This window comes from Echinops telfairi, unplaced genomic scaffold (genome assembly GCF_000313985.2).
Source record: "Echinops telfairi isolate 266 unplaced genomic scaffold, ASM31398v2 ScPeMD7_3533;HRSCAF=4204_0, whole genome shotgun sequence".
NCBI classification, from domain to species: Eukaryota; Metazoa; Chordata; class Mammalia; order Afrosoricida; family Tenrecidae; genus Echinops; species Echinops telfairi.
The window spans coordinates 59,779,416-59,803,060 of record NW_022107431.1 but is presented as its reverse complement, the minus strand read 5'-3'; the positions used below and the strand labels follow the sequence as shown (position 1 = coordinate 59,803,060).

Here is a 23,645-nt window from a genome sequence, read left to right as displayed (position 1 = left end):
AAGAGGACTATATAGATTGGTATTGGACATATGGGCTAATATTGGACTTTGGGACTTGATCTGGACTGGGCTGGGATGTTTTCTCAATGTTCAATCGCTCTTGTAGATAAATCTCTTTCTTATACACACACACACACAAAAAAAAAGAACACAGAGAAGAAGAATAAGGAACATTAAGACAACACATAGTTGGAAAGCTTTCTAAGACAGTGCTTCTCAAAGTGGGCAATATTGTCCCCTGGGAGGCACTGGAACAATTGGGGGTGAAAGGGGGGTTTTGGGGGGATTGACTGTACAGTTTGTCCAGGATTATGGGTGACAGAACAAATGTTTTCAATTGTCTGAAAAGGAGGCACATGGGCGAAATAAGTTTGAAAAACTATGCTCTAAAATAATAAGATAAAGATGCCCACTTTCCTAACTGCTGTTCATTATTGTATCAGAAGTCCTAGTAATCTAAATAGAAAGATATTAAAGGGCATCCAAGTAAAACCATTCTCTGCTGATAACATAATCTATACATTCAAACTCAAAGAGTCCTCATAAAAGCTACTAGAGCTAATAAATCAGCACAGAGCCATGGTACATCAACAGAGGGAAAACTGTATATTCCTGTACACCCGCAATTTACACTCCAAAATGGAATCCAAAACCATTTCATCTATAAAATACCTACATATGTCACTGAAATGAAAGCTTTACACTTGAGAATTATATAACATTTCTCAAAGAAATTAAATATACCTTTATATTCATGGATTACAAAGGTTTAATATTGTTTAAATGTCAATTTACTCAATCTACAGATTCAATGTAATCTCTGCCAAAAGTCTAACTTTTTTTTCTTGTAGACACGGAAAGGCCAATCTTCAATTCACATGGAATTTGAAGGTCAGTAGTTCAAACCTACTAGGTGTTCTTGAAAAGGAATAAAAGAGGACTCAAACTTTCTATAAACTTAAAGCAGTCTGCACTGGCTTAAGAATAGAAATATAAGGCAGAGACCAAACTAAACTCATTGCCATCAAGCAGATTCTTGAATCTGCTTGATATTTTAGGACAGAGTTCCATCTTTCTCTGGGAAGCAGTAGACAGGTTTGAACTGCTGACCTTACCATTAATCACAAGACTCAACCAATGCAAATCCAATGCTCCTGGATAGATGGGACTCCAACTTCATTCTTTTCCATGTAGACATGCAGCTATCATCCCAACATCATTTATGAAAGAGACTTTTTTGTTCCCACTGAATGGATATGACATTCTTACAGAAAAACAACTGGCCATACAAGGGGGCTTCAAAAAGTTAATGAAAACAAGTACTGTGGTAGTGAAAAGCTTGGTATCAACTTGGCTAGGGCAGTGTTCTTTGTGGTTTGGCAGTTAGGACCTATTAATCCCCATGATCTGACCTAACACAATGTGATGACATCCTCCATAATAGGGTAAGACTGGATAGAATGCAACACTGCGAACAAAGCTCTGATCAAGTTAATAACCATAGGGCTGTGGCCTGCTTTCCAGTATACGTGGATGCTGTAGGAAGCCTTGCTTGCTTTTTGCTGGGTCTGGGCCCAAATCTGGCTCATGGGCCTCCAGTTCTTTGGACTTGAGCCAATGGTCTGGCACACTGCCTGCCCATCCTGGGACTCATTAGTAACCTGTTCATTTGACCTGCTGACTTTTGGTGTATCATTCTCTGCAACCACCAGCCTGTGGTCTTCCTGAAAATCACAGCTATTTGAGTCAGGAGAAACATTCAGTTAGTCCAGTCTAACATCTGACATGTGGATTTGGACTGTCCCACTTCTACAACTGTGTGAGCCATTTTCTTGATATAAATTTCTGTGTGTGTGTGTGTAGCCCTGGTGGTATATGTTACGTGTTGGACGTTAACCAAAAGGTCAGTAGCTCAAATCTGCCAAGCTGTTCCTTTGGAGAATGAGACATTCTACTCCCATGAAGATTTACAACCTCATAAACCAACAGGGGCAAATCTACTCTATCTATAGGGTTATGAGTCAGAATTAACTCGATGACAATGAGTAATATATAAGTGTCATGGCTTTGCTTCTCCAAAGAACTCAGCCTAAGACAATTAATTTCTAATTCCATTTTTCCATCAACGTGTGTGTGTGTGTGTGTGTGTGTGTGTGTGTGTGTGTGTGTGTGTGTAATCTCAATCTGCAAACATACAGACCACTCCAGAGATTCATGTTCTATGGCAATGGATTTTCTACAAGGGTGTCAAATCCATTTAGTTGAGAAGGAAAAAATCTCTTGAACAAACAGTATTTTGTTCAGAAAAAAAAAAAAAAAGATTTTATTTCTGCATGCAAAAGAACATAGTTGGACCCATAAGTAACACCACATACAAACACTACCTAAAAATGGATTCTATGACCTAAACGTAAGTAAACTAGAACACTGAGAAGAAAGGTTTTGAAAGATAGAAACATGAAGTTCTTTTGTAAACGAACAACATGTTGCATCACTAGAATGATGAAGTTTAATATGGGCAAGTTCACAGTATAGTAAATCTTTAAAAGCATATTATATAACCACTAACTGATCGGAAAAGGTATCTACTAAAACCTGGACCATGTAAATCATATGTAAAGAAAGCAATGAAGCACTAAATTAACAAACACAAAACCAATATGAGTAAAATTCCTTTAACTTATTCAAATAAGTATGTAGTTACATCAAAGCCATCCTATTTTGTTCATGTGTTTAATTATAACTACACCAAACTCAATACCATTGATTAATGCTGATTCATAACAGTCCTATCGGACAGGGCAGAATTCCCCCTGTGGGTATCTGAGACTGTAACTTTTTACAGGAATAAAGATAGGAATAACCCCATCTTTCTTGCAAATGGCTCGTGGTCTCGAACTATTGACCTAATATGGTTAGGAGACCAACTCATAAATAGGAATATGTAAAAACTGGTACTTTCTGTCTCTCCTGATTATCTGAATGATGCCTATGTGAAAATAAAGTAAAACCTAGAGGAAAAAAAAAAGTAAAACCTAGAGGATTCTGGAGGTCATTCCAGATTGTGCCTTTTGTTCTTCTAACTTTAATTTTCCCTACAAGGAAAATTTTCAAAATATACGTAATAATAATTCAATGTAAATAAACTTGTTAAACTCAATAAAGTAAATTAGGAACAAATGCAAAGATTTGTTATACTAACCCACCTAATTAACTGTAGCTTTGTAAAGACCATGATGCTGTACTTACATTTCTATTACAGATCCCACAGACGCCTGGTGCAAATATAAGACATCTTTACTAGCAGTCAGTCAGCTTGCATGATGTTCTCTTCCACTGCTGGCTCATTTTTTTGCTATGGTACAAAAACAACACAAAATCTTCACCATCAACTTCTCTACAGAATAAGACGAAAATTAACAAAAATAGCCAATTATATATAACTATTTTATTTCACAAAATTTGGTGGCAAATTCCATCTTAAAAAGTTTTTGTGGGGGGAAAAAAAAGCTTTTGTGGGGGCAGTCTAAGTTTCAAGAAAAATTGTGGGAAACAGAAAAGTTACTCCCCAGGTTGTCCCCCCCATATTATATGCCAAATTTAAGGCACTGACTGTACATTTGGAGGTCAACTGCTTACAGGTTATCTGCGTGGAGATTATCAGCCATATATGGTAGAGCAGTCAGACCCTATAATCTGTCCCACCCTACGTAGGGTCCACTCCCTTCTGATACGGATAACAGATGGCTCCCCTGGAAGGGAGAGCCCCAAAACATCTGTCACACCAACTCAAGACCAACCAAGGTTAGGCTGCCATCTTGCCTCTAGAGCCCGCTTATGGCATCTTGTTACATGTATGCCTTCCTGTCACATAGGTCTCTTGTGCCTCCCCTTCCTGTTATGCATATGAGTATTGTACTACCCCTTCCTGTTAATTAAGGCACCTGCAATTAGGGGGTCTTGCACGCCCTCTGAGTGTATGTAAGCCTTGGTTGGAAATATACTCTCTCTCTGCGTGGATCATGCTGCTGAGATCATGGCCATTCCAGATGTAAGCACTTGAATGCTTTATCTAGTCTGATGTCTCTTTAAATTTACCCCTCAATTGCACAACTGTGCCCCTTGGATCCATTCAATTGTGGGGGCTGGTACACCACAAAAATTCAAATACTTTATCTTTAATTTTAAAGACATTGATCACATTCACAAGAACTTTCTGCTAGAGCTATAGTATCACACAATTTTGTGCCAAAGCTGGTTTACAACCATTAAGTCAACTTTCTCTTAAGATGCCTCTTACACAGAAAACAAAGAGGCACCAATTAAAACGTCATCTCAGACATTAATCTTCTTTCCTCTCATTTACTATCTCCTCCCTTTATGATTTAGATTGATCCAGTGGCTGCGACAATGGACTCAAGCATAGGAACAATCATAAAGATGGCACAGTGTTTCGTTCTGGTATGCACAGGATAACTATGGGTCAGAACCAACTCGATGGCATCTAATGACAGCAACCACCCTTCACTCCATCATGCCCACTACAGGACGAACATAATATTACATAGAAGTTACTTGTTCTCAGCTAACCATATTAGTTGTTCAAAACTAACAGTTGCTCCCTAAGAATTAAGTTTTGCTCTGCCTTCTAGAGTTGCTGAGTCGGAACAGACTTGATGGCAGTGAATTTGGTTGGTGTTTACTTGGAATCAAGCATAGATGACTAAGGAGATGACAGAGCACTTAGTATGCTCAGAATAGGAGATTAACTACATTTTCTTTTAATTCCATATGCCTCCCATAGTTTGGACATCAATCCTGCCATACTTATTTGAGATGCTTGTGTTCAGAGATATATGAGCAGGCTACAAATTGTTCATGGAAATGTTCCATTCCCTTTTAATTTCATTTTCCACATACTTTCGAAGCCTCTCTCTCTATATATATATATTTTTAATTAGCATGTGACCTATAAATACAAGACAAGCCTGCTTATTCCCTCAATGCTTAACAAAAGAAACACCTATGTTAAAAATCAAAGTAATCAATTAAAGAGGGTTTCTGAAAAACCTTAGTGTTCTATTCAGACTTTACAACTGAGCCTTTATGTAATATGGACTACATTGCTCTGACTTTTCTCCCAACCCCTTCATTTTATATACAAGGTGGCTACAACTTCAACAGCATCACCTAAGACTGACTGCATTCACGTCCTTCCTGCAGTCTACTCAAAACAGAAAGGGTGTACTTGCTCTCTCAAATATGAGCGCGCACATGCACCCCCACACCCACAAAACCCTTCTACTGAACAGAAGGGTGCTACTATTCCAACAGCATTGAACCAGTAGCATTAATCCAATGTCACTGAATCAACTCCAACTCAAGGTGACTTCATGTGTGTCAGAGTAAAAGTGTCAATGGGTGATCACTGGAGAAATAGACTGCTAGGGCTTTCTTCTAATGTTCTTGGTGGACCTAAGTCTCCAGCAATTTTGTTACAATTCGAGTACATTATTCCCCTACAGCTACTCTCTCAAACCTTTAAGGCACTGCTAAATCTTCTACTGGTCATCCTGTTTAACACCTGATATCAAGAGTCCTAAAGAATAAACTATTTTGACAAAATAATAATTTGTAAATTATCAAGGGTTCATGGGTGGGGAGCTGATTCCAAGGGATCAAATAGAAAATGTTTTGACGATGATGGCACAAATGTACAAATGTGCTTGACACAATAGATGATGTATGTATGGATTGTGATAAGAGTTGTACAAGCCCCCAATAAAATGATTTTTTAAAAAAAGAATAAACTAACAAATAATGGTGTTACTGTTGTTAGGTTCTATCAAGCTGGTTTCAGCTCACAGTGACTCTGGACAACAGAACAACTACTCAATATGCCATCCTCACAATTGTTCTTACATTTGAGCCCATTGCTGCAGCCATTGGGGTCAATCCATCTTGTTGCTGAGGGCCTTTCTCTATCACTGCCTCTCCACTTTACTAAGCAAGATGTCCTCCAGGGACTGATCTCACCTAATACCGTTTCCCCGAAAGTAAGACATCCCCCCAAAATAAGACCTACTCACAGTTTTGCCTCTTGCTGAAATATAAGACCACCACCCCCTGAAAATAAGGCCCTGAAGCTACGGTAACTCTGGAGTCTGGACCGTAGCAGCAGGCGCCACCACACAGCTCACTGTTGTAGCAGACAGGAAATGCGAGTTCTCTTTTCATAAAACAATAAACGGGGGAGCGGGGAGGGAGGGGGAAAATGAGGACCTGATGCCAGGGGCTTAAGTGGAGAGGAAATGTTTTGAGAATGATGAGGGCAATGAATGCACAAATGTGCTTTACACAATTGCTGTGTGTATGGATTGTGATAAGAGTTGTATGAGCCCCTAATAAAACGATTTAAAAAATACACAATAAATGGGTACTGTATTCTTCATGGAAAAAATAAGACCTAGTGCATCTTTGGGAGCAAAAATTAGTATAAGACGCTGTCTTATTTTCGGAGAAACAGGGTAACATGCCCCAAGTATGTGAGACAAAGCGGAGCCATCTTCGCTTCTAAGGAGCATTCTGGCTATACTTCCCAGACAAATTCATTTATTATGTCAGTCCATGGTATTGCTAATATTCTTCACTAGCACCATAATTCAAATGCATCAATTCTTATTCAGTCTTTGAATATCAGTACCCAACTTTCACGTGCATTATGACTCAAACAGACAAACTCACCGCCGTCCAGTCTATGCCAACACATGCTTACAAGGCGATTAAATATACCATGGCAACTTTGGGCTCACCCTTAATCAAAGCCCTCATCTACTTAGTTCTTATGGCATGGCTCTACTTGATAGTCACAGTCATGGAGAGATCACTGAAAATATCAGTGTAAAGAAATCAGACGGTGCTCAGCTATCAGAAAGAAGAGTGTCTGGGATCTTAAAGAGTTGTTTTAAAACAAGTGTCCATTTAAGTAAGGCATAAACCAAGTCCACACTGAAGTGTGTGATCCCGGGACTATTAAAAAAAAACAAAAACCAAATTCTGAGGATGGAATGGTATCAAAGCCTATTCAGAACACCCAGTTTGCAGGAAAATTATAGTGACAGTAGAAGCCCCAAAATCCATTTGCAAAGTAAATCCCCTCTGACCACAGTCCAGGGTTGTTTATGGCCTTGCTAGCAGAAAAGCACTGTATAGTCAATTATAACAGATGCAGCTAGGTGGTTAACATGACATCCTATCATTTGATCATCCTTTCGGCCCACTATAAATTTGTCCTGATTTTAAATATTATCTTTTTTTTTTTCAATTGAGCTTTTTCTGTTTTGTTTTAATCATTGTTGTTATGTTTGTTTCTTGATTTTGTTTCATTTTTCTGTATATAAAATCCAGGACAGGTAAATTTATGGAGGCAGTAACTGAATTAATAATTACCTAGAGGCATGGCAGGGAGGTTGGGGGAAATGAGATGCTAACAACTACAAGAAAGAAGAAAATGTTCCAAAACTTATTGTGGTGATGACTGCACAACTGTTCTTGATGTGACTGAACTACTGAATTCTATATGTGCATTATATCCCAATATAAAAAAGATAAAATATCAAGACTTAGGTGCCCCTTAGTTCTCAAAGTATTATCTTTGCTTTCCAATACTTTTAAGAGGCCTTGTGCAGATTTACCTAATGTAATGTGCCATTTGATCTCTTGACTGATGCTTCTTTGAGTAAGTACTGATTGTGGATCCAAGCAAGATCATCCCTGAAGCATCAATTGTTTGTTTATCACAATGCTGTGAGGGTTTTTTTCCTTTACATTGAGTATAATCCATACTGAAGTCTGTACTACTTGATCTTCATAAATGCTTTCAGTTCTCATCACTTTTAGGAAGCAAGGTTGAGTTATCTGCATGCCGAAGGTTGTTAGTAAGCCTTCCTCCATTGCTGATAGAGCATTCTTCATATAATCTAGCTTCTCTGATTGTGTGCTCAGAGAAGAAATGTAGTTATATTAAGTTATATGTGTTGATATTTGTTGATATTTTGACTCATAGCAACCCCATATGATCAAGTAGAAGCTGTCACAAGGTATCTTCTATAACCTTAGAGTTGATCGCTAAGTCCGCTGAAACAGCTGAGTGGGTTCAAACTGCTAACTTTCATTATGTCAACAGGGCTTCCAATAATTAATTTCCAAACTCAAATCAAACCCACTGCTAATGAGTTGATTCCATCCCATAACGACCCAATAGGGCAGAGTAGAACTGCCCTTGTGAGTTTCTTAACCTGCAAATCAGATTCCCAATCTTATGTGAAGAAAAAAATAAAAATTACTCAGTGCCTGGAGCAATGAAAAGCATTTGTACTATAGCTTACAATACAGGATAAAATATATTTATTGCTTTTACAGCCCCCCTCTGGATTGTCCCAGCACCCCGGGGGGCAGTAGTGCTCACTTTAGAAAATTCATCTGTAAATCTTTATGACAGCAGAAAGCCTCATCTTTCTCTCCCAGAACTGGAATGTTTGAAATGCATACGTTGTGGTTCACAGCCTAAACACATAACCCACAACACCAAGCGAGTTCCTTAATAACTAATTCAGAGCTCCTTAAATTTGCCTAGGTCTGTGAATCAGTTTCACTTAACTGATTAGTTAGAAATTTCCATCCCCAACTCCTATGATGAAGGCAGTATATCAAATACAATTCAAGAAACAATACCCTTACTTTTTATTTTGAAAATTCCAAGTTAAAGAAACTTCATCTTTTAATATTGAAATACAACAATCCTATTTGAAATTGTTGTTTGTCATTGGGTGCAAAAATTGATAGCAACTCCTAGATTGTATTCTTTATGGGAGCAGACTGCCATGTCTTTTCTCCTACGGAGAAGCTGCCACTGACTTTCTGGTTAGCAATCTAGTACTTAACCATTGTGACCAGGTCAATTACATTTGAAACTGTCACCTGAAAATGCTACCTTTCTGAAATCTTAATCCCGCTCCCAAATTCTGATCCTTACAGTTCACATATTCATTCTGACAAATACTCATTAATCTCACTGTGACGGCCAGTCTCTTGCCATCTTTCCGCCAGCAGCTCATCTCATTTCCTTTCCTGCCCAACATGGAACCAAATCATTCTAACTTCTTAAAAGAACTTCTTTCTTCCTTTATATTTCTCGCACCTACACACACTACACAAACCCCACTGTACATGAATTTTACCAGATGACTTCTCAGCTTCCACATACCCTCGTCACTGAGCAGAGATGGAAGACAATGAGAAAATCCATATTCGTCACCGTCTCCACACGTGATCACATCAAATTCTGTGAGCTTGTATATCTAAAAATCTTTGGAATCTATTCTGTTGTACTTTCTACACCCTGCAAGTTTTCCAGTTCAAACCTATATTCTCCCATCAGTGATATATTTTTAAAAGACAAAATGGATTATATTTTCACTCCATACATGAAGCCTAATGTTCACATCCCAGTGTACGTACACACACACACACACACACACACAGACAAAACTCTTTAGGACAACATTTAAGAGCCTTAATTATGTGGACCCTACACAGCTCTCATCTCTCTCTCACAACTACCCTTTACAGGTTATTACTTTAATTATACCAAAAGCCTCAGTTATCCAAACTTCCCTTATAGTTCTATATTTCCCCAAAGCTGTTATAATATGTTCTTATGGCTTATGAATACATGTTTGCTACTCAATACCATACATACTCGCGTACCTTGTTTCACCCAAAATAAGACAATGTCTTATATTAATTTTTGATCCCAAAGATGCACTAGGTCTAATTTTCACAGGATATCTTATTTTTCCATGAAGAATATGGTACACATTTATTGTTGAACAAAAAAAGGGAAATTTATTACCTATATATGGTACAGTAGTAGTTGTCATCACAAACCAGCATAACCAAACTGTGAATACTACAGTATCAAGAATTGCTTGTTACTACCACTATTTCCATGTACAACAATCTATGGTACATTTACTCGCACTTCCTGTCTGCTCCAGCTGTGCTGCAACCAACAGTGAGCTGCATGGCGGCACCCACCACTATGAACCACAGTCCAGAATTACAGTAGCTTCAGGGGGCCTTATTATTGGGGAGGTCTTATTTCGGGGGACGCCATATATTTCAGCGAGAGGCAAAACTAAGTAAGTCTTATTTTCAGGGGATGTCTTACTTTTGGGGAAACACGGTATAAGTCGACCGGATTATCAGCAGAGGCACCTAATTTTACCACAAAAACTGCATTAAAAATGTGCTAGAAAAACTTGGCTTATACATGAGTATATACGATCCGTTGCACAGGTGTGGTCATCCCATCATGACATTCTCCAATTACCTCCATAAAATTATTTCCTCCCCTGTATTCTATATAATCTACTTCCATTTCTAAATGGATCACATTCATTGAAATTGCTTGCAAATAGGGTTAGAGCCCACCAAGCATGGGGAGAGATGTGACAGTCAGCTTCCATAAAAACTTACAGCCACGGTTGTGGGGAGGAGCAGAGCCAGTCAGGGTGCACTGTAGCAACGATGAAACATACAAACTTTCCTCTAGTTCCTAAATGCTTCCTCTCCCCAAACCTCACCCCCACCCCCACCACTATCATAATCCCAATTCTACCTTACAAATATGGCTAGACCAGAGGATGTACACTGGCATAGATAGGAACTAGAAACAGAGGGAACCCAGGACAGATGATCCCTTCACGATCAGTGGTGAGAATGGCGATACTGGGAGGGTAGAGAGAGGGTGGGGTGGAAAGGGGGAACTGATTACAAGGATCTACATATAACCTCCTCCCTTGGGGATGGAAAACAGAAAAGTGGGTGAAGGGAGATGGACAGTGTAAGATATGACAAAGTAATAATTTATAAATTATGAAGGGTTCATGAGGGAGAAGGGAGAGGGGAGGGAGGGGGGAAATGAGGAGCTGATACCAAGGGCTCAAGTAGAAAGAAAATGTTTTGAGAATGATGGCAACAAATGTATAAATGTGCTTGACACGATGGATGGATGGATGGATGGATGGATGGATGGATGGATGGATGGATGGATGGATGGATTGTGATAAGAGTTGTATGAGCCCCCAATAAGATGGTTTTAAAAAAAATGTATAGCCATGGAAACCCAATAAAGAGGTTCTAACTAGTCCCATGGGATCACTATGGGTCAGAGTCAGAATCAACTCAATGGTAAGAAAGTGGCAAATTAACAGCCCAACAATTTTGGGTGATGTGAACTGGTATTGGTTGAATGAATAAAGAACTAGCTACCTACAATAACTATTGGAAGAGGATATTTAAAAAACAGAATTACTTACTCATCTAACACAATATTTGAGTTCTAAATATGAACAAACCACCACACAAGAAGCTATAGGAGATTCAAAGATACCTAAAACTAATCCTTTCAGAGCACATAAAATCTGAGAGGATACATTTATGAAAATAAGATTCAAACCATTTTTCTTATCTTTTGGCAAGCACATCATTCACCCAGCTATTTTTCACCAACAGAGTTCTCCAGGATATAAACAAAAATCCGAGAATAAACCATAATGGGTTTCTTTCTAGACTGCTAATACAGCTTCACGAGCTCTTTCCCATATACAACAAGACCCTTTACCAGGATGAGCATGGATTCTGGCTTACAAAGAACGGTTTCACTGTTTGTCCAGTTTAGCACTTTGTTGCATGACTAAGGTGTCCCAGTTTGGAAAATGAATTATACATATACCCAACACAAAAGTCATTCAACCATACTTAAAAGTCCATTTCCTGTTACTTTATCTATAATTCTAAGTAGTACTTTTCGGGGTTGGTTCACAAACTCCTCCTGGGTGTTGCTTGTAGTCATTAGCTTTGTCTATCTTTCCTTACCTTACATGTCTTTATACCATACTTATCCATCATTTAAAGCTCTTATTCTCAGAGAATATTTAATTCAATATTAAGTGTCTAAACTCATATATGCTTCTTTTAAAAACAGTGTTTGACCATTGAGATTTTAGACATAAATCCACACAAGTATGATCAATTGAAATGTACATTAGGTTGAGTCTCTTCAATAAATGGTGTTAAGAAAAGTGATTTTCACAAGCAGAAAAATGCAGCAAGGTCCATGCCATCAAATACAAAATAAATTCAAAATAGATAGAGCCTTAATGTGAAAACAAAAATCATGGACACTGTCAGACCCAACTTTTAACACAGAATCATCTAACACAATAGCAGCACACACCAGAGGATGGAGTAGGTATGTGGGACCTCAAAAATTTTAAAGTAACAATGTGGTTGGAACTTAAAAATACGCTAAGTAAAGTTAATCACTAAAAAACAAATATTGTATGACTTAGTTTATAATGAGAAGAAAAAACTAATAAAAAACAAAATTTTTTTAGTGATTACCAGGAGCGTGAGGGAAATGAGAGATTATTGCTTATGGATTACTGAGTTTGAGTTTACAGTGACAGAAAACACTGCAATGATGTAGTATTGCACAGTTGATTAACTGCTATAAACAAGTTGTACACCTGTAAAAACTTGAATTTGCAAAAGGTACGTGTGAAATATAGGAATATTCACACACACACAAAGCAAGGAAAAGAAGTAGCTGCTGGAGGTGCTTATACATATCCAAGCTTCCTGGATTTTGGCTTCCAAGAGATTTCATGGGACATTCCAGTTACAACGTGTTCACTGGTTTGTTGTTTTTTTTCTGCCTCCTACATGAGCCCTGGTGGCATAGTAGATAAAGTGTTCAGTCAGTGAATTTCAAGGTCAGTAGCTGGAAACCACCAGCCACTAAGAAAGGCAGCTAGCTGTCTACTCCGGTAAAAAATCTAGATTTGGGCCTTCACTCAAGTACTCCCTCAATGCACGAACACTTTGTTCTATTAAATTGGTATTCCATGATGCTCACCTTCCCAACACAATCGCTGAAGACAAAGTGGGTGCATAAGCAAATGTGGTGAAGAAAGCTGATGGAGCTTGGCTATCAAAAGATATAGCATCTCGGGTCTTAAAGGCTTGAAGGTAAACAAGCAGCCATCTAGCTCAGAAGCAACAAAGCCCACATGGAAGAAGCACCTGTGTGATCACGAGGTGTCGAAGGGATCAGGTATCAGGCATCAAAGAACAAAAAATCCTATCACTGTGAATGAGGGGGAGTGCAGAGTGGGAACCCAAAGCCCATCTGTAGGCAACTGGACATCCCCTTATGGAGGAGACAAGCAGTCAGGGTGCAGTGTAGCAACAATGAAACATACAACTTTCCTCTAGTTCCTAAATGCTTCCTCTCCTCCCCACCCCACTATCATGATCCCAATTCTACCTTACAAATATGGCTAGACCAGAGAATGTACACTGGTACAGATAGGAGCTGGAAACCCAGGGAATCCAGGGCAGATGATCCCTTCAGGGCCAGTGGTGAGAATAGCAGTACCGAGAGAGTGGAGTGGAAAGGGGGAACCAATTACAGGGATCTACATATAATCTCCTCCCTGGGGAACGGACAACAGAAAAGTGGGTAAAGGGAGACGTCGGGCAGTGTAAGAAAAGACAAAGTAATAATTTATAAGTTATCAAGGGTTCATGAGGGAGGGGGGAAATGAGGAGCTGATGCCAAGGGCTTAAGTGGAGAACAAATGTTTTGAGAATGATGAGGGCAACCAATGTACAAATGTGCTTTACACAATTGATGTCTGTATGGATTGTGTTAAGAGTTGTATGAGCCCCCAATAAAATGATTAAACAAAGAAAAGGAATCTCAAAAACTCACAGGGCAGTTCTTCTCTGTCCTAGAGGGTTGATAGGAGTTGGAATCGACTTGATGGCATAGGGTTTGGTTTGGGGTTTCTACCTTTCTAGTTCACTGCGTAGTGCCTGGGGTCTTTGCACAGTGCCATTCAAAAACATAGCAATTGGTCTCTATTCACCTGGAGCAATAGAGGAAGAAAAGCCAGGAATAGGAGAAAATTCAATGTGTGACTAATTGCCTTCCTAACAACTGTATGAGACCAGAAGAACTAGCGGTTATGCACTGGACTGCTAACTGCAAGGTCAGAAGTTTAAAACCACTAGCTGCTCACGGGAGAAAGATGGGACTTTCTACTCCTGTGAAGTGTTAAAGTCTTGGAAACCCACAGGGTGAATCACCCCTGTCCCACAGGATTGCCATGAGTTATAATTGACTTGATAGAGGTGAATGAGTAAGAAGCTACTGTTATTGAACACCATAGTCAAAGAATCTATAGATAACACCAATAAAGAGGGCAAGAACAGAATTTTAAATCCTCATAGAATCTAGACTTTGGGGAACAAAAAGCCTAGATTAACCCTCCAGACCCTAAACATCAATTTTAAAAATGTCTTTATGGGAGCAAATTGCCAACACAGAAAAATTGGTTAATATACTTGGAGGCTGTGAGCAAATGCACAACTGAAAGAATGTAATCAATGTTATGGAAATGTATGCATAGACATTTGACTGATATGTTTATGCTGTGTATAGTCTTAACAATATTTAGAAAAGAAAACCCTATGGAGTTTAGTTCTACCCTGAAGCACACCAGGTGACAATGGCAATAGGTTTTTAGGAAGAATGCCACAAAATTAAAGTGCCATTTTCATATCAAATGCATGTCCAAGCGTTATCACTGGTGCTGCTAACCTTCCTCATATGGCTACCATGCCAGGTTTTCCTATCTCAATATTACTGCTACCCATTTCTACATTTCTCTTTGGAAGTGAATCACTAAGTCCAGCTCATACTCAGAGTGGGTATAGGGAACCTACATATATGTGGGAATCTTTCCTAGAATTATCTCATCTTGGGGGTGGGGGAAAGAATAAACTTTAGAGATTCAAACTATAGTGCTCTTGCTTCAATACAATGAACACTTTAGTGCTTCTGTTCTGTCATCTAGTTTACTGATTAGAATTTGGGGGCTTACAGGTGTCTAAGTCACCAGCCAAGACAAAACAATTGCTCTTATTCACCTTGAGAAACAGGAGACTACCAGGAATGGGAAGAATTGCCTGCACGAGCAGCAACTTCCTTTGCCATGAGACCAAAAGAACTGCTCTGTGTCAATCTCTGGAAGAATCCTTATCAAAAGGCGAGAAATGCAGAACAGAATGTCAAATTTTCATAGAATCCAGACTTTCTAGAGCCATAGAAGCTAGATGAACACTAATTGCTCTGGGAGAAAAATCTTTAAACTTTTAACAAAAATACCCCCCTTGTCTTCTTTAAATCAAATCGTTTTATTAGTAAAGAATGTCACCCTGAACACTATACCTTTTTGAAAACTGCCAATGGGATCAAACTGACAATAGCAACTTGAAAGGTTGGAAAGCCTAAGGAGAAATGAATTTTGGAGAGGAACAATTATGTAAAGGGGGGTGAAAATAGTGGCACAACTTGAAGAATATCATCAGTGTCAATGAATGATAAATGTAGAAGTTGTAGAACTGGTGACTGTTTTGTATACTTCAACAACGTAAGTTTTTTTAACATAAAAATTTTTATACTTTAATCTCTCTCTCCCTGTATTCATTTGTTCAGATTTTGTTCTATTTGCTTATCTAATTAATAAGCATGTTATCTCTGAAATAAAGAATTGCATTGATACTGAATGAAATCCAAGTTCAATGAAGGGGAAAAAAAGTAGCATCAAAATAGTTTAGAGAATTCACTAAAAATTCCATTCTTGGACATTTGAATAAGTTGTGGGTTTTTTAACAGAACGATTTGACATAATTGAAATAAACTTTTTACTACAAATTTCAAAGTAAAAGCCTTGCTACATAAGGACTAAAAGAATAAATGTGGTAATGAAACTATTTTTAAGAAAGGCCTGCTGGAAATCTACTTCTGAAAATTAGCCGTTGAAAACTGACTCACAAGAGATCATTGTCCAACCAGCTTGCACATCCTTAGGAAGCATCAAATACCATAAGAGCACATAATCTTGGATAAAGGGAGTGGGCCAAAAAGAGCATGGGAGAGCCTATGTAAGTAGCTTGACACAATAGCAGCAACCATGGACTAGAACATGCTGACAATTGTTGAGTATGATCCAGGTCTACTCATCGTGATGTTATAAGGTCATGATGAGCAGAAATCAACTCAAAAGCAGCTAACATAGTCACAGCGCCTTCTTAAAATTATTTCTCATCTAATTATGCTATTTTTCAAAGCTATATTTTGGAAACAAAGCATGGGTCTTCTACACTGAAATTTAGTAAATATTAGTCCCCTGATAGCAAGATTTAGTTAAAAACCAACAGAAAGCTCCATAGGATTAAAACAAGAATCCTGCAACAACCCTTGAATACATAATACACAACATTTTAGTAAATGTTGAAGCTATGGGGATTTTCCCCAATTCTTAGATTTGAAGAGTTTAAAGATTTGAAGTTTGAAAAAGCAGGACTAATAAAGGTTGAGGCAAGGAAAATGAACTGAAATCAATGTAGTAATCTAGATCCTAATTAAGCAACTTGTCGTCCATAAACAGTATCATAATATCATAATACCTGGTGTTCTTTGATATGAAAACTAGCCCCAATTTAGGCCAACAAAACATAATCACTAGTGATTCTCCTGAATATATACTAAGTTTAGGGAAGACTCCTTAGATCACTGAATCCACAAAACCCTGTGAAATATGACTACGCATTTTACAAATGAGAGAATTCATATTCACAAGATTAAGTAGCTTACTCAAAGTCACAAAGGGATTCAGAAATGGGATTCAAAGGCACATAATCAGACTACCTAATAGTAAACTTCTATTTTCTAGTAGCCACAATTAAAATTGTAAAAACTTAAGATTAATTTCAATTATGTAGTTTATTCAACCCAACATAACCCATATATTATTATACGTTCAATATAAGGGGAAAACAATGCCCCCACCCCCGGCTCATACTACATCCTGAAAAAGTACATCATGCTTTGTAAAGTAGAGGGTCAGCAAAAAATAGGAAGACCTTCAACTGGATTGATTGACCCAGTGACTGCAACAATGGGCTCAAACTAAATAATTATAAACATGGTGCAGGGGCAGACCGTGGTCCGGGGTCTTGCTGGCAGGTGTTGGAGTCGAAGGCTAAGGAAATCCTGGAATGAGAAAACCTTGGGGCCGGGAATGGCGGGGCAGGGGGACCTGGAGCTGGGAATGGCGGGGCAAGGGGAAGGGAGCAATAAAAAAATTTTAAAAACATGGTGCAGATCTGAGTAGCATTTCATACAGCTATGAGTCAGAATCTACTCAACAGCACCTAATAACAGCAAACACTGAAATCCAGTGTGTATTTTATACTTAGAGCCCCAATGGAATAGCCATCTATCAAGTGTGCAATAGCGACATCTGGCTAGTGGTTACCATATTGGACTAAAGGACAACACAAGTCTATAGAATGCGCTGCAAATTAACAATCTGACACAAAATAGGCAGATTAGAAATTAATGAACAGAATAAAATGAACTTTAAAAATTTATCTACACCTTTACTAGACACTGAGTTATTTTATCAAATTTTTCAGGTTCAGATGGAACTGATTCTGACAAACTGAAACATCAACTATAACCCAAGGGAATTATGAGGTCAATGTTGTTAAGTGCTGCTGAGCTGGTTCTGATTCAAAGTAACCCTGTATATACAATAAATAGGAAACACGGCTTTGTCCTGCACCATCCACACAAGTGTTAGGCTTGAGTCCACTGTTGCAGTCACTAGAGCACATAGCTGCGGTCACTGTCTTTTTCCACAGACCTTCTACTTTACCAAGTACTGTATGTCCTTTTCTAGGGCCTGGTCTCTCCTGATAAACATATCCAAAGCAGGTGATAAGTAAGTCTCACCATTCTGGATTGTAAGAAGCATTCTGACCATACTTCTTTAAAGACAGAGTTATTTGTTCATCTAGCATTACAACAATAACTAAAAAAAACGAACTCGCTGACATCCATTTGACTTCTACTCTTGGTAAACCTACAGGGCAAGGTAGAACTACCCTGTGGGTTTCTGAGACTCTTTGGAGTAGAAGGCTTCACATTTCTCCTGCAAAGTAGCTGATGGTTTAGAAATGTTGACCTTGAGTTTAGCAGTCCAATGCATGCTACGTCTCAGTAAACCAATAGGTTGTGGTTCCTCTCAGATACAAATTTATATAAAAATAATCTTTCAGAAGGGGACACACAAAATGAGAAAATATTTAAAACCAATTAGATACTTCTGCCCCTTAATAGTCAAAGGGTAAATGCAGACTAAAAAGAAAGATTTAGAGTACCAGTAAATTTAACCAATTTACTCATTCAAACAATTAAATATTAAAAACTCTGCTACAGTCATTTCTGACTCAAAACCCAAACCAAACTCACTGCCATCAAGTAGATGCCAACTCATGAAGACCTGTAAGGCAGAGTGAACAACTGCCCCATGAGTTTCCAAGGCTAACTCTTTACAGGAGTTGAAAGCCTCATCTTTCTCCCTTGGAGCCACTGGCGGTTTCTGAACTGTGGCTAGCAGCCCAACACATAACCACCAACGTACCTTTTCTGGCTCACAGGTATACATAAAGTGAATTAATACTGTACTATTTACAACTTCAGTATGCCCAACAATTTCACAATCCTCTTTGTATACGTGATTATTTTGGTGGAATTATTTTAGGTTAATTACAATTTATTGAGGACGGACAACAGAAAAGTGGATGAAGGGAGACATCAGACAGGGCAAATATGACAAAATAATAATTTATAAATTATCAAGGGCTCATGAGGGATGGGGGAACGGGGAGGGAGGGGAAAAAAAGAGGACCTTATGCCAGGGGCTTAGGTGGAAAGCAAATGTTTTGAGAATGATGGGGGCAATGAATGTACAAATATGCTTTACACAACTGATGTATGTGTATGGATTGTGATAAGAGCCCCTAATAAAATGATTAAATAAAATTAAAAATTATAATTTTTCTTTTCAGATCAGTCACTAGCTCAAAAAATATTTTCCACCTAGAGATTAAAGAAATAATTTCTTAAAAGAATCAAAAGAAGAGATCAGGTTATAAGTCAGTTACATAAAATCATAGCTATTTAAAGACTGACTATACTTCTCCAATTGCTAAGAGCTAATGCCTAAAAGAACAGTTTTTACCCTTTATTCAAAATATGAAATGTTATATTCAAAAGTCCTAATTGACAGTGGGAGGAGGGGGAAATCAAACTTTCTAATTTTAAGCATACTAATTATGGGGTGGAGGATTGGGGGGTGTATTAAGACCAGGAAAAAAAGTACAGGGATGAAGTATTACTTAGCAGGCACATATTAATATTTAAGAGGGAGCTCCCAAATTGACAAGTGTAAGTGCTATAATGTTTCTGTTTTAGCTTTCACTACTATCTCCAATAAGGCACTCTGGTAGCACAGTGGGTTTCCAAAGGATTGGCAGTTCAAACCTGCCAGCTGCTGAGGGAAGAGAAAGCTGCTACCGGCTCTCAAAAAGGTTTTAAGTCTCAGAAACACACAGGGGCAAGCAATTCTAGTCTGTCCTGTAAAGTCCCTATGAGTTGGAATCAACTGGATGGGCAGTTTGTTTTTTCCTTAGGTACTATTAGGAACCCTGGTGTCACTGTCAGTTAGGTGTTGGGGCGTTAACGCCAAAGTCGGGGGTTCCAACACACCAGGGCTTTCCTGGCAAGAGATGAGGCAGTCTGCTTTCACCCTATGTAAAAACTCTACCCTGTCCTGTGGTAGTCAGTCAAAATTAACTCAAAAGCTGCAGTCTTAGTTTCTCAGTTAGTATGTCTTATTAAAAATTACCTATCAGAATACAGGGGCCATAACTGGAAACAAATCTTCAGTCAAAACTCATTTAAATTACATGGGTTTGAAGGATTATACACAAGGGTGTTTCAAAAAGTTTGTGATGAAACAATATAAAAAGATAATGGAACTGTTCCACAATTTTTTTGAAGGCCTGTTGTATATTTTCTTCCGAAAAAATTACTGCATAGAATCTATTACCTTCACAATTTTCACATTCAAGTATTAAAGGTTTAAATTTTCCCTCAGTAAACTGTGAGCTTTGAATTTAATTTTAATAAAATGTATCAGCAAATATGATCTTAATCACATCAGGCATAGAAGTGTCGTAGTCTGCAACCATTTTATAAATAAAAAAGGTTTTGTCACTAATCATCTGTGAGATTTTGTTCAAGTCATAATTCTCCATGTCTTAGTTATTTCACCTTACTACATAATTCTGTAATTCTAAATTTTAAGTGCTCTAATTACCAGGCATTTAGCAACAGATTTTGTTTTAATTAACCCAAAAGGTTGTAAGCCATAAACACTAAATGCAATCCATAAATAAGCACAGATGGTTATAGGCCAGTGTGAATGGCTTTACCCAAGAGTATTCTTAACCCAACCAGTTTCACAAATTTAGGTTCCGTAGTCACAAACAGAACCCAGCCAAAAGAATACAAAAGATTCAACAGTCCACTGCCAATATTGGGGTGGAGGGGCATTCATATTTGTAACTGACAATGTGTCCAGGCATTTCGTGTTAGGGTATGGCTTACACACATCATCCTTTAAACATATAATTTTCTCTTAAGCCATGAAATCATTTCGGAGCCCTTTCGAAAAGTCAGTTCCTTTCTTCCAACAATTCAAGCTGATTGATGGATAATGGGTACACACTGGGCTGCTGGGCAACAGTTCAAGTCCACCAGCCAATCTGAGAGACAAAGAGGAGGCTTTCTATAGGTATAGAGAGTTACGGTCTGGGAAACCTAATTTTCGTTACGGGTCAATGCATGGTTTGCGAGGTTAATGCATGTCTCCTTTAAGAAAGATCACCATTCCTCACCCCAACCCCTTGTCATTAGACATCTTGAGAAATCATTTTCCTGATAATTCTACTAATTTCTCATCATCAATTAATAGGCACATTCTCAATTATTTCCATTTTTCTCACAACTTACATTGGTCCATTTGAAACATAAAGTTTAAACCAAGCTCTGAATCAGGCTTAGCAAAGTGTTCCACTTTAAGATACACCATGACAAAATAAACATATCCAACATCTATTTTTAGAGTAGCATTCACTCTTCCCGTTTTCTCTTTTAAAATGAGATCTACTTGACCTATTTTCATGTGTTTTCAGAGCACTCAGCCACACAGTGCCAAAATATACTTGATCATAAAGTAAACCTAACATCATAAATCCTGTGTTGTGTGGGCTATTTCCTGCATGTGTTCTACTTGCTACATCTTTTAAGTACAGATTCACTTATTGAACACAAACCGTCTTCAATTTCCGAAATTGTAACAACTTTATAGACCACGGCACACTTTTATACCCTACTTAAACACTAAACACAATGAGGGAAAGGCACGACTTGGCACCTAAAATCGTCAGCCATACAAAGACAAAGCGTTTTTCTAGCCTCTATTAGTCTTCTTCTCCTGAGTTCCACAATAATGCAATGTTGCAAAAATGATACTGAGCAAAAGGATACTTTCGAAACTTGAGCAATAAGTGCTACCTAAAATGACAAGGAGAACAAAACCAGGCGAAAGCGGGTAACTATAAATCCAGTTGCCGGAATGTGTGTGGTAAACTTACACTCCTGGAGGTTTTACCTGCAGAGAGCTCTCTGTTCCATCTCCACATTTCGCAACCTTCCTTCAGAAGCCTTCAGAAAACAAAACAACAATGGAGGAAGATCGCGGCTTTCTGATGGGATGGGGGTTAAGGATAGAACTCTGCCCCCACCAACAAGAACAAAGCAACAGTGTGCGCTTTTAGAACACTTTGGTGTGGAGCCTCAAAGGGTATTCGGAGAGATCTCCAGTTGCCCCGAAGCTTAATTCCCGTGAAACCAAAGATCTAGAAATGTGCACTGTCGGAGATGAACAGCTGTCTTCGAACGCATCTGGGTCTTATGCAGGAGGAGAGACAGAGACTCTGGTGAAAAACAAAACAGATTCGATGCGGGGTCTGTACACCCAGGCCTCGGTGGGACCAAAGGCCTAAGTGGTGGCCTCCACACGGAAAACAGGGCGCAAGTTCTCCTCCAAAACACCACCCCCGAAGCTTTGCGGCCTGACACCACCCCCAAGAGGAGGAGGCAGGGGCCCGGCCAGCGCCAAAGACCACGACGCGGACCTTGGCGGAAGGGGCTGCGTAGTAATGGCCGCGGCTACACCTCTCGCACCCCGACCAGCTCGGGGCCGTCGCGCAGGGCAGGGGCTGCGGCGGCCCCGGGTAACGCAGAGGCCTCCAGTCTCCGTGCTGCGACAGCAGTCACGGCGGGGGCGGGCGACAGGCTGCGCTGTCCCCAGCCGCCTCCGTTCGGACGGCCGAGGCCGCGCCGGCGCAAGGGCGTCAATAAACGTCCCGGCCCCGGACCTCGCCGCCGCCCCTCCGGCCCCGGGCGCGGGGCAGAGGCAGAGTGGGCCGCAGCCGGGGGTGACACTGCAGGTTAGCCCTCCTCGCCCCGAGACACGGTCCTGGAAACGCCACTCTCCGCTCTACCCGCTAAGGACGGCTTCGCCCGGGTTCCCACCTCTTGGCCACCACCGCGTCCACCTCGCAGTTCTTTCTCTTCAGCCTCAGAGCCCGCAGCGGCCGGGGACGCGCGCGAACGTCACGTGACCGCCCAGCGCGTCGTGGGGGCGGGGCCGCGCGAGGCGGAAGCCGCGCCGCGCAGCCCGGCTCGCGCCACACGTCTCCGCCCCGCTGCTCCAAGCCCCGCCCCCGCCTTCCTCGGGGGGGATGGGCGGTGGTGTGGCCTGGGGACTGCCAACCTCTTGTTTATAATTAGGTTCAGGAGCCTCTGAAACAGCCACGGGGACGTTCTGGTTGGAGGAAGTGGGTCATACATAGACCAGTAGGAGGTGGCTGATCAGAACCCCAGCCTCGTCACCCGGAGCAATTCTTGAACACCTAGCTCGCCCCGAGTGTGAAATGCCCTTCGCAGAAGTTCTGTTTGGTTTCTTTCGGGAGGGAGAAAAAACAGTCATTTCAGGCGCTCCAATTAATCCACCTTCTGAATCGCTGAGCAGTTTAATGTGAAGTGGAGGGGAGAAATGTGGATCTTACTGCCTGTTTGGCCCTAATTCTCTTAACAGAAAGAGATTAATTAGCATTCTGAAAACAAGTCCCAAGGACCTTATAGGACAGAGTAGAATGGGCCCTAGGGTTTCCAAGGATGTAAATCTTGAGGGAAACAGGCTGTCACATCCTTCTCTATGGAGAGCTGGTGGCTTCAAACTGCCTACCCCGCCGACCTTTCAGTAGGCAGGCAAGCGCCTTAACAATTGTGCCACCCAAAGCAACATGCACGGCCCTGGGGTTGAGTCCAACTGAATCTGTGCAGGAGCAGTCAGTCTCCTCTTTCTCCCTCACTTAGACTGGTAGGTTTGAACCTCCCACCTTGAGGTAGCAGCCCAATGCTGACCCCATGGAGCGATCAGGCCTCTTTCGTCAGTCTATAAAAGCTGTGGATTTGAAATAGATTTTTTTTAATAGCATGTGTATGATTTTAAACATCAAAACTATTGGCA

The 23,645-nt window shown here is 39.9% G+C and overlaps 1 protein-coding gene across 2 annotated transcripts in view; it reads right to left on the bottom strand.

The window, feature by feature from the left end:
• RNF146 (ring finger protein 146) overlaps nucleotides 1–22,728 on the bottom strand; it is a 34,155-nt gene extending 11,427 nt beyond the window's left edge. Inside the window, exons 1-2 of one of the 2 annotated variants that reach the window (XM_004702056.3) lie at nucleotides 22,646–22,728; nucleotides 3,250–3,355 (exon numbers count right to left, since the gene is read on the bottom strand). In XM_004702056.3, coding sequence (XP_004702113.2) covers nucleotides 3,250–3,251 — 2 coding nt within the window. In that variant the 5' untranslated portion in view covers nucleotides 3,252–3,355; nucleotides 22,646–22,728. Of the gene's footprint in view, nucleotides 1–3,249; nucleotides 3,356–21,719; nucleotides 22,103–22,645 lie in introns of those variants that run through there. The other variant, XM_045294644.1, reaches the window with a different exon arrangement.
• Nucleotides 22,729–23,645: the final 917 nt, after the last annotated feature.